This window comes from Lutjanus erythropterus, chromosome 23 (assembly GCF_056507025.1).
Source record: "Lutjanus erythropterus isolate fLutEry1 chromosome 23, fLutEry1.hap2, whole genome shotgun sequence".
NCBI lineage: Eukaryota > Metazoa > Chordata > Actinopteri > Lutjaniformes > Lutjanidae > Lutjanus > Lutjanus erythropterus.
Genome location: NC_139339.1, coordinates 64,860 through 77,500, shown reverse-complemented (window position 1 = coordinate 77,500; position 12,641 = coordinate 64,860). Strand labels below are relative to the sequence as shown.

Sequence of the window (12,641 nt, the reverse complement as noted above, 5' to 3'; positions counted from 1 at the left end):
TGGGTTAGTCTTTAAACATTCACAAAGAAGGTCATGATGAAGCTACGCCCAAATAAGGTCATGATGAAGCTATGCCCAAATAAGGTCATGAAGAAGCTACGCCCAAATAAGGTCATGATGAAGCTACGCCCAAATAAGGTCATGAAGAAGCTACGCCCAAATAAGGTCATGATGAAGCTATGCCCAAATAAGGTCATGAAGAAGCTATGCCCAAATAAGGTCATGACGAAGCTATGCCCAAATAAGGTCATGATGAAGCTTTGCCCGAATAAGGTCAGACCCAACACATTTACGACATAATGAATTAGTCTGTTGGTCTACAGATCCAAACAGGAATTATGATGAACATACAGGGTCTGAGAATAAAGTTCATCTTCCTCCTCCTTCCTCATCGGGTCAGTGATGTGATAACAGGTATGTCACCTCCGTTCAAAGAGACAAGACAAACACCTGTATGATGTCAGCTGCGACAGCAACACTGTCAGGTTGTTCCCTTGTTTATCTGAAAGGAGCAGACAGCTACCTGCAAGAGTGGTCGAGTAGGTCCAGTATCAGGAAGTGAACGATAATGAACTATAGCACTTTAATGATGTGGAAACAGGAAACTGTTCAGAGTCTCCAGAACTGTTCGGTCTGAAAACACCTGTTATTGATCATTGATAAAATTTGGGGGGTTTGAACTTTTGTGAGCTTCTGAAGCAAGACATGCCAGCGGTTTGACAATAGTAGTGAGTTAGTCAGTTGACTAATCTCCCTAATCTTTGTGGGTCTTTAGACCATGGTGGAAACAGACAACAGTCTGAAGGAACCCTTTAATCTCTTGAAAAGTACCTCCTGGGACTAGAAGTCTGGGCTACTTTGGTTGTAAATGTGGCTGTTGGCTGCTGGCCAGTGGTGGAAACACACCACACAACAAGTTCTTCCATAGGTTCCTGGTCCCTGGAAAACGTTCCCTATAGTGGAAACACAATTAAAACAACCTGGAGAGTGATCTTCAAGAGGAACCTCAGGCTACGCCTTGGGTAGCCTGACAAATTTGATTGATTGATCGATTGTTTTTTGTGCCCACCAGGGGGTCATTCTTAACAAAGAAACAGGACCAGGCAGCGAGGAAGATCATGAGGTTCCTGAGACGCTGCAGACACAGGTGGATGTTTAAATGTTGTCATTAACATGTTTGTTTTTCCAATGTTTGTCTTTTTTATTTCAGTTTATTATTTCAGTTTCTGTGTATAATTTGATGTGCTTTGAGAATTCCTTGGTGATATTGTAAATATCTTATTCTCTTGTTGAGTCTTTCAGATACCAGTATGAGTAACAGAGGCACAGAAACAACAAGACAAGTAATAAGGATAATAATAATGACAAAGAATTTATATAAACAGTTTCTTATATTTAAAGTAGGGAAAGGAAATATAAATAAGAATCGAGCAGAAGCAACATAATATCAGTTGTATCGGTGTAAGAGGTATCTTATATGAAAAAATATATTGATTGTTCTTCTTACAGAGAGCGAGGGCTAAGAAAAGTCTGTCAGTGATCTATCTGGGTTCTCTTTGGTTCTTGTACTTTATCTGACACACTAACGTTCCCCAGTAGTTTTATCAGGTTTCACTTTTCCTTTTAAAGATGAAAGTTATCTTCTCCAACAATGACTCATTTCTCTGAGCCACCTGTGGTTTCTGAGTTTTCTTCCATGATGAGGCAGGTGACCACTTTACCTGAAGAAAGTTAGGTTATTTCTTAATATGGGGGTATAATCCCAAAATAAAAATTTTGGATCAAGGGGGAGCTTTACAGATAACATCTTTTTGTATTATTTGTGAAACTTCACACCAAAAGTTTGCAGTTCCATATACAGTGAAAAAGTGTTCCTTTCGACTGTTTACATTTAATACAAATTTAATACAACCCAAATATTATTGTTAAACTGATGTACTTTGGCTGCTGTTTGACAGTTTGTCTCTGGGCCTCAGCACTTTTCCCAGGAAATATCCTCCTGAATGTCTTTCTTCCAGGTTTCTAACTGGTCATTAGAGGATTCAGATTAGAAACTAACATATCATAGAAAACTGAAATATGTCCTTTACTTTGACAGTTCTCAGAGATCAATCTGTCCATTTCAGAAAGAGGTGGAGGAATTAATAACTGATTACTGAAAGCAATTATAAATCTTCTTACCTGTAGGTGTTTGAAGTGGTTATTTGGTAGATCATATTTAGTACGTAGCTGTTCAAGTTTTCATCCTGAAAAATGCCTCCTGTTTTATTTAGACCATTAGCTGTCTGCTTTTCTAGGTTTAAATTGGTCATTACCACAGATTGGACTAAAGTGGGATATTGCTGAGTTTTCTTCCAGCGATTCTTTCACACAATACCAAAGATTGATCGTATTCAACACAAGGGGTTGGTTGTAACTTCCCTGAGCTTTTTAATATTTTTCCATGTATGTATGTGTGAAGTGTCAGTGATTCAGTGTCTACCCTGTCAGTCAGTTACACATTATAGTGTCGTCTGTTATTCCAAATAACATTCAGACACGATTTCCTTAATTTAGAAAATACAGGCAGGGGCAGAAATATATTTTGAAACAAGTGCAATAGTTTTGGAAAGGTATTCCTTTTTTAGCATATTTATTCACCCTATTAAAGAAACAGGCAAATTAAACCATCTTTATTTTGATTTATAAACTGACTCCAAAGTAGGATCATAACTGAGTTGGACAGTCACATTGATAGGTGAAATTATATGTTGATGTAAATTAAGAAATGTAATCCATAGGATTGCTTCTTTTTTCTTAATTTAATAACATTAAAGAGGATTTTGCATTATTTACCTTATAGCCTGAGAATAATCCAAAGGTCCTGATTAACTCTAGTAAAGCCAGGATTGAGTTTGATAAATCTGTCAGGAACAAAATAATATCATCTGCAGAAAGAGCTACGTGATGATCTGTCTGTCCTATATTCTCATGTCACCTCTGTCACCTCTGTCACTTCTGTCACCTCTGTCACTCCTGTCACCTCTGTCACCTCTGTCACTCCTGTCACTCCTGTCACCTCTGTCACTCCTGTCACTCCTGTCACCTCTGTCACCTCTGTCACTTCTGTCACTCCTGTCACCTCTGTCACTCCTGTCACCTCTGTCACTCCTGTCACTCCTGTCACTCCTGTCACTCGTGTCACCTCTGTCACTCCTGTCACTCCTGTCACTCCTGTCACCTCTGTCACTCCTGTCACCTCTGTCACCTCTGTCACTCCTGTCACTCCTGTCACCTCTGTCACCTCTGTCACCTCTGTCACTCCTGTCACCTCTGTCACTCCTGTCACCTCTGTCACCTCTGTCACTCCTGTCACTCCTGTCACCTCTGTCACCTCTGTCACCTCTGTCACTCCTGTCACTTCTGTCACCTCTGTCACTCCTGTCACCTCTGTCACCTCTGTCACTCCTGTCACTCCTGTCACCTCTGTCACTCCTGTCACTCCTGTCACTTCTGTCACCTCTGTCACTCCTGTCACCTCTGTCACTCCTGTCACCTCTGTCACCTCTGTCACCCCTGTCACTCCTGTCACCTCTGTCACCCCTGTCACCTCTGTCACTCCTGTCACCCCTGTTACCCCTGTCACCTCTGTCACCCCTGTCACCTCTGTCACTCCTGTCACCTCTGTCACCTCTGTCACCCCTGTCACTCCTGTCACCTCTGTCACCCCTGTCACCTCTGTCACTCCTGTCACCCCTGTTACCCCTGTCACCTCTGTCACCCCTGTCACCTCTGTCACTCCTGTCACCCCTGTTACCCCTGTCACCTCTGTCACCCCTGTCACCTCTGTCACTCCTGTCACCTCTGTCACCTCTGTCACTCCTGTCACCTCTGTCACCTCTGTCACCCCTGTCACCTCTGTCACTCCTGTCACCTCTGTCACCTCTGTCACCCCTGTCACTCCTGTCACCTCTGTCACCCCTGTCACCTCTGTCACTCCTGTCACCCCTGTTACCCCTGTCACCTCTGTCACCCCTGTCACCTCTGTCACTCCTGTCACCCCTGTTACCCCTGTCACCTCTGTCACCCCTGTCACCTCTGTCACCTCTGTCACCTCTGTCACTCCTGTCACCCCTGTCACCCCTGTCACCTCTGTCACTCCTGTCACCTCTGTCACTCCTGTCACCTCTGTTACCCCTGTCACTCCTGTCACCTCTGTCACCTCTGTCACCTCTGTCACTCCTGTCACCTCTGTCACTCCTGTCACCTCTGTTACCCCTGTCACTCCTGTCACCTCTGTCACCTCTGTCACTCCTGTCACCTCTGTCACCCCTGTCACTCCTGTCACCTCTGTTACCCCTGTCACTCCTGTCACCTCTGTCACCTCTGTCACTCCTGTCACCTCTGTCACTCCTGTCACCTCTGTTACCCCTGTCACTCCTGTCACCTCTGTCACCTCTGTCACTCCTGTCACCTCTGTTACCCCTGTCACTCCTGTCACCTCTGTTACCTCTGTCACTCCTGTCACCTCTGTTACCCCTGTCACTCCTGTCACCTCTGTCACCTCTGTCACTCCTGTCACCTCTGTCACTCCTGTCACCTCTGTCACTCCTGTCACCTCTGTCACTTCTGTCACTTCTGTCACCTCTGTCACTCCTGTCACCCCTGTCACCTCTGTCACCTCTGTCACCTCTGTCACTCCTGTCACCTCTGTCACCTCTGTCACCCCTGTTACCCCTGTCACCCCTGTCACTCCTGTCACCTCTGTCACTCCTGTCACCTCTGTCACCTCTGTCACCTCTGTCACCCCTGTCACCTCTGTCACTCCTGTCACCTCTGTCACTTCTGTCACCTCTGTCACTCCTGTCACCCCTGTCACCTCTGTCACCCCTGTCACCTCTGTCACTCCTGTCACCTCTGTCACCTCTGTCACCTCTGTCACTCCTGTCACTTCTGTCACTTCTGTCACCTCTGTCACTCCTGTCACCTCTGTCACCTCTGTCACCTCTGTCACTCCTGTCACTTCTGTCACTTCTGTCACCTCTGTCACTCCTGTCACCTCTGTCACCTCTGTCACTCCTGTCACTCCTGTCACCTCTGTCACTCCTGTCACTCCTGTCACTTCTGTCACCTCTGTCACTCCTGTCACCTCTGTCACTCCTGTCACCTCTGTCACCTCTGTCACCCCTGTCACTCCTGTCACCTCTGTCACCCCTGTCACCTCTGTCACTCCTGTCACCTCTGTCACCTCTGTCACCTCTGTCACTCCTGTCACCTCTGTCACCTCTGTCACCCCTGTCACCTCTGTCACTCCTGTCACCTCTGTCACCTCTGTCACCCCTGTCACTCCTGTCACCTCTGTCACCCCTGTCACCTCTGTCACTCCTGTCACCCCTGTTACCCCTGTCACCTCTGTCACCCCTGTCACCTCTGTCACTCCTGTCACCCCTGTTACCCCTGTCACCTCTGTCACCCCTGTCACCTCTGTCACCTCTGTCACCTCTGTCACTCCTGTCACCCCTGTCACCCCTGTCACCTCTGTCACTCCTGTCACCTCTGTCACTCCTGTCACCTCTGTTACCCCTGTCACTCCTGTCACCTCTGTCACCTCTGTCACCTCTGTCACTCCTGTCACCTCTGTCACTCCTGTCACCTCTGTTACCCCTGTCACTCCTGTCACCTCTGTCACCTCTGTCACTCCTGTCACCTCTGTCACCCCTGTCACTCCTGTCACCTCTGTTACCCCTGTCACTCCTGTCACCTCTGTCACCTCTGTCACTCCTGTCACCTCTGTCACTCCTGTCACCTCTGTTACCCCTGTCACTCCTGTCACCTCTGTCACCTCTGTCACTCCTGTCACCTCTGTTACCCCTGTCACTCCTGTCACCTCTGTTACCTCTGTCACTCCTGTCACCTCTGTTACCCCTGTCACTCCTGTCACCTCTGTCACCTCTGTCACTCCTGTCACCTCTGTCACTCCTGTCACCTCTGTCACTCCTGTCACCTCTGTCACTTCTGTCACTTCTGTCACCTCTGTCACTCCTGTCACCCCTGTCACCTCTGTCACCTCTGTCACCTCTGTCACTCCTGTCACCTCTGTCACCTCTGTCACCCCTGTTACCCCTGTCACCCCTGTCACTCCTGTCACCTCTGTCACTCCTGTCACCTCTGTCACCTCTGTCACCTCTGTCACTCCTGTCACCTCTGTCACTCCTGTCACCTCTGTCACTTCTGTCACCTCTGTCACTCCTGTCACCCCTGTCACCTCTGTCACCCCTGTCACCTCTGTCACTCCTGTCACCTCTGTCACCTCTGTCACCTCTGTCACTCCTGTCACCTCTGTCACTCCTGTCACCTCTGTCACTTCTGTCACCTCTGTCACTCCTGTCACCTCTGTCACCCCTGTCACTCCTGTCACTCCTGTCACCTCTGTCACTCCTGTCACCTCTGTCACCTCTGTCACTCCTGTCACTCCTGTCACTCCTGTCACCTCTGTCACTCCTGTCACCTCTGTCACCTCTGTCACCCCTGTCACTCCTGTCACCTCTGTCACCTCTGTCACTCCTGTCACCTCTGTCACCTCTGTCACTCCTGTCACCTCTGTCACCTCTGTCACCCCTGTCACTCCTGTCACCTCTGTCACCTCTGTCACCTCTGTCACTCCTGTCACCTCTGTCATCTCTGTCACTCCTGTCACCTCTGTCACCCCTGTCACCTCTGTCACCTCTGTCACTCCTGTCACCTCTGTCACCTCTGTCACTCCTGTCACCTCTGTCACCTCTGTCACTCCTGTCACCTCTGTCACCTCTGTCACCTCTGTCACCTCTGTCACTCCTGTCACCTCTGTCACTCCTGTCACCTCTGTCACCTCTGTGACTCCTGTCACCTCTGTCACCTCTGTCACCTCTGTCACTCCTGTCACCTCTGTCACTCCTGTCACCTCTGTCACTCCTGTCACCTCTGTCACCTCTGTCACCTCTGTCACCTCTGTCACTCCTGTCACCTCTGTCACTCCTGTCACCTCTGTCACCTCTGTCACTCCTGTCACCTCTGTCACCTCTGTCACCTCTGTCACCTCTGTCACTCCTGTCACCTCTGTCACTCCTGTCACCTCTGTCACTCCTGTCACCTCTGTCACCTCTGTCACCCCTGTCACCTCTGTCACTCCTGTCACTCCTGTCACCTCTGTCACCTCTGTCACCTCTGTCACCCCTGTCACTCCTGTCACCTCTGTCACTCCTGTCACCTCTGTCACCTCTGTCACCTCTGTCACCCCTGTCACCTCTGTCACTCCTGTCACCCCTGTCACCTCTGTCACCCCTCTGTGTTTATCAAAGCAGTGGGATGTGAGTACAGTATCTGTATCCATTTATAGAAAGCATCATTCTGTTCATGTCGTATATTTAAAGCCCTCTGGACATTATAAAGAAAACTTTGCCTGCCTTTAATAAATCTATTTTGATCCAACTCTATAATACCTGTGAGTTCAGGCTCTGATCGATGTGCTAATACTCAACAAAGAATTGGAAAGAAGTAAAGTCTGAGTTCAGACTGGACGATAAGATTGACATTTGTTGGCTGGTTTGTTTGCATTTAAGAGTAAAGTGTTCATGTCTGTCCTCAATGAAGGAAGAACAGAGACACTGTTAGAGGAATCCTGAAACATTTCCATAATTGGAGTTTATAAGTTTATTTTTAAACTTTTTATAACTATCAGTTGGTAACTCATCTGATCAGTGGCTTCTCTAGTTTTATTGTTAAATCAGAATCTAAATTAGTTTTTGCTTCTTTTGAAATCTTTGGAAATTTCAATTTATCTATCCATCCAAGAATTCATTTCTCTCAAGTGATTTAATTTTCAAATCTAGTTGTTCCATTTTTTGACAAGTATGTTTTGATTTAGGAGAAATAAGACTTAAAATTCGTTCCCTTAAAGGCCCTAAAATCTTCCCAGTTAGTAGAAGCCGAGGTCTGTGTCGTATGAAATTCAAAAACATCTGTTTGATTCCCAACAAATTCTATAAAAGCTGCATCCTGTAGCCACTTTATATGGAAACACTATTTCAGACGGCTATCAACCAATTTACCGTGAATGATCAAAAAATGCAGGTTGGTCTTCATTAGGATCATAAACATTCAATAAGTTCAGTTTCTCACACACTGAGAGGCGCTGGAGAAAAATCTATCTACCTTTGGATCAAATATTGACTTTAGTACCTGAAATTGATTTTTTTTTATTAATTAAAATCAAGACATGGAAACTACAGGAGGCTGAATCCACTTGATCCTGCCTCCTTTTTTGATTTTAGATAAATCACATTGCATCATATGAGGTTTCTGGAGAAACACTGTTTTTCTCTGTTTTATTATGTTACCTGTTTCACTCAGTTCACCTGAACCCCTGTAGATCAAGACGTACCTCAAACTCAACTGGCTTTTCCCACATTATTGTCCTGTGACCACACAAGTGAAGGGGTGTGTCTTTCACCTCCTGCATGTGTGATCTGATTCTGCTCCAACAGGTGAAGGAGTTATTGGGCTTATTTATCAAACAATGGAAAAACTGGGGCAACTGTCCCCATCCATTATCCACAGAAATGTCTCTTGTTATGTCCCCCATCTAAACTCGCAAAGAGAAAAGTTTCAAAAGAAGAAGAAAAAAGAAAAATCAAAGCTCTCTGTCCCTACATTCAGGAGCCTCTGTCATTTTTCCTGACCCGGTTTATAAAACGTGTCCAAACATGGACGCGGTCATGTTAGCAGTCGTGTAGCATTAAAGGTAAAACCAGGCCTGTTGTTGACATGCTGAAGTTTGTGGAATATCAGGACACGTTTACTGTCTGTAGCGTCTGTGTTTGAAGCTGTCTGTCATTTCTCTGCAGGATAAAAGAGCTGAAGCAGACGAGGGAGCTGGAGAGGAGAGGACTGACCACTTAAAACCATTTTTTCATTTCATCCCTTCTTTCATCTTCTGGAGGGGAAAACAAAGGTTTACTCTGATGTACAAAGAAACCAAACAGACACGAAATGACTGACGGAGAGAAGAACAGAACGACGGAGAGATGCTTTACCCCACGCCAACTCTTTTTTTCTTCCTTTCCTCTGCTTCTTTTGATTGATCCACTGATCTGTATACCTATCGATCTGTCTGTCGTCCGTCCGTCCGTCCGTCCGTCCGTCCGTCTGTCTTCTCTCCTGGTTGAATGTAGCTGCCTGCCTGCAGCTTAAAGAGCTTCATTCAAAAACGCTGATCTTTTGCCCGAGGCCTTTCTCAGTGCACAGAATATCAAGTGACACAAGTCCAACTCGTTTTCATAAATCTGAGGGTGAGTTCACACCTAAAGATCCCAAAGTCCTGACTGTGAGGATGAGACGGTGTTTCAGGTTCTCAAAGGTCATGTCATGGAAATGTCATTCGATTATCGGTCACACAGTCAGAGAAATGCAGTACGATTATCGTTTAAGATTTTTTTTGTATCATCATTTTATTTTCACTGAAAAAAACTATATAACTGATGATGTGACATTTGATTGGGTCTGAACCAAACAAACATGTTTTCTTCCATCTGAAGAACAAGAGTTCTCGCCCAGTGCATCTCTGCAGCACTGCAGAACCTCATTATTGCAGGGTTCTGCGATTTCAATATTGCACTTGTCCATATTGAATATCAATAATATAGTGATTAATTTTGCTGCCCCACTGGATCTGACTATTCATGGAACAGCATCGGGTTCTGTTCATGTTCGTGTTGATCTGGATCACATCAGCAGCTGTTTCTCACTTCCACTCACATTTTGGTAGCAAACTCACTTCAAGTTCACCCGTCACCAAAACAAAAGACAAACTGTCAATGAAATGACACATGATCATACTCTCCTGTGATTGGTTCAAATGGTGTCCGCTATCGACGATGCCACTGTCGTTTGTAACATTTTTGAGAAATAAGAATCAGTTGTTGCTGGTCACTGTACCACAACTCTTTTTATTATTCAACACAACGATGTTTACGGACCAGCGGTGCGAAGACAGAGACCCTTAAGGACCCAGGAACAAGATCATCATCCTGTCTTAGCAGAAACGTACCAAAATTTGAATGAACTTGGTGACATGATTTCTAGAACATGGCAGCAGTGGGTCTGGACTAAACTGTCCAAATGCATACTGGGATACTTGTCTAACATCAGCTCCCAGAGGCCTTTTCTACCAGCATGGAATCATTACTTTTCTAGTTCCTGCACCTAATCTGGAACCGTTCTGAGCATTTTCACCAAAAAGGAAGTGCTTCAGAATCCAACAAGTTGGTTCCCAGCTGGATCCAAAGATATCGACTTTTCCTTGTGAACCAGTGTGGGTTCTGTCACATTTTACAGGTTGCGGAGCAGCGCCCTCTGTCTGTGACATCATGATTACATGGGTCATGTTCAACACTGGTGGAAACCTGGGCTGCTTCAACAGATGGCACCAAGATTCCAAGAATCTTGAAGGGAACCGGTTGAAGAACCGGAGTTAATTTGGTGTAAAAGGTTCCTGTGGATCATGTGGTGCGTCTGTGTTCAGCTGTGGGGTCTGAACATACAATTGACAAAGGCCTTTGGAAAATCTCACTTAGCTAATCGCTCCCAGGAGGCATTGCTCAGGGCAAAACAGGCCCAGGACCATTTCTGTCTGCCCCCTCCATCCCATAATTCCCTGCTGGACGGTGCATTTGAGGTAAAGCTGAACAAATGGAATTCAGAGTGTTTGATTCTTGTGAAGTCACGTTTTGAATGAAGTTCTTGATTTGGAGTCGACATACTGAGTACTTCAATGTGTACATGATTATAACAAAGCTACTTATAAATATATTTAAACAGAATCACATACATAAACATATAAATATATATATACATATATATACATATATATTCTAATGTTGGACTTTATAGATTCAATGGATGTTTTTATTTATTACAGCATGAACTGTTAATGTGAGCGTATGAGAGTGTGTGTGTGTGTGTGTGTGTGTGTGTGTGTGTGTGTGTGTGTGTGTGTGTGTGTGTGTGTGTGCGCGCTGCACAGACTGGAAGGTCGAGTCTTAAGGAACCCTCCTGACCTCTGACCTCTGAATCAGACAAAATAAATCAAAGACCGACTTTCATGTTTTGTTGAAGAAAATTTCTGTTGCTTTAATTACAAACTGAACTGTGCAGCTTTAAAATGTAAAGACAGACAGCGGTTCAAATACTCGCCATGCAGAGGACGATCACAGGCCAGGTGCACCAACAAAGATTCATTTTTAAACCTGATCAGATCACGAGTTAACTTAAAATTAGAGATGAACTGAGGGTCAGTGCACGGCACGATGGTGACGTCATGCACGCAGCAGACAAACTGACCGTGACATCACCACAGCGCTGATCACAGCTACACACTCTGACACATGCTGGCATGAAGATGATGTCAGAGACAGATTCCAAGAACAAGATTAAGAGAAGACAGTCTACAACGAGACAGAGCAGCTGACAACTTTAATCTTTGTAGCTCTTCATGCTAATGTTAGCTAGCAGCAGACTGCTGTTCACAGAGGGACAGTTCAAATCTCACTTCCTGTTCTGACTGAAGAATAAACAACCTGTGTTGATGCGTCTCCTCAAACATTTTCTCATCCAGACTCCTTTAACTTCTGCTTCTGTTTTTCTCACGGCAAAGTTTTACTGCAGCGAACTGTTGCACCGCGTTCGTCTCCGGTTTGTTTACATCTGCTTCCACGAAACATTTTGTGCAATCATGTCCCACGAAATCCTGCAAGATCCAATGATCTCGGGGGATTTCGCGGGACGTGTTCACCCGATTCATAATCTTAATATAAAACTATAATAAATCCTGGCTGTAACCTGACTGAACATTAGAATCAGCCAAAATCGGACTCGGCAGGTCAGACCAGTCAAGAAATCGGAAATCGGAATCGGCCAAGAAAATTGAAATCAGTGCATCATAATTTTAAACTTGGATTTACTAGTTTTAAACCAAGTTTTATTAAACTCTTATTAGAACTAGTCTTAATTTAAAGTCTTTGTTGGGGCAACAGTCTTAGTGTTCTGATGTAAATTCAAAACTTGTACTCGTGTTCAGAGTCAAAAGTGAGCACATCAATCATATTTTTATGATTATGATTATTTTTATGTGTTGTAACTCTGATGTCATCGGTCAGAGGTCAAACTGGGGTTCCCTTCAAACCGTATTTTAATATGTCCGGCAACTTTTCAGGACGGATGACGCAGCAGCTACAACTGCACTTTGCTATGAGCAACAAATTGCTCCAGAAATCACTGCAACTCAGCTGCTGCTGGGTTTCCTGCCACTGTTCCCACACAAATCCATTTGTTTAGTTTTGTTTTTTAAATGTGCTTTTCTTAGGCAGAGACTGAATGATGCTGTGCTGTCATCACAGCAACCACAGCGTCTAGGACCGAGCATGAGCTTTTCTTTATAACGAGTTGTTTGACAAGTTTGTCTTGTTTTCAGTTTGACCTGAAATAATAAATCTTCAGTTCTACTTCTTCTTCTTCAGCTGTTGCAGTGAAGTTTTGCATGAGTTTGTATATAACTGTTCTACATTTCAAAACCTTTAAAATCAAATACATTATTCTATAAGTCAGATGAATAAATCAGCTGTTTGCTA

General features: G+C 45.0%; 1 protein-coding gene across 1 annotated transcript in view; it reads left to right on the top strand.

The window, feature by feature from the left end:
• camta2 (calmodulin binding transcription activator 2) overlaps positions 1–12,641 on the top strand; it is a 50,770-nt gene extending 38,129 nt beyond the window's left edge. Inside the window, exons 20-21 of the mRNA XM_084713040.1 lie at positions 1,073–1,147; positions 8,862–12,641. Coding sequence (XP_084569166.1) covers positions 1,073–1,147; positions 8,862–8,916 — 130 coding nt within the window. The 3' untranslated portion in view covers positions 8,917–12,641. The remainder of the gene's footprint in view (positions 1–1,072; positions 1,148–8,861) is intronic.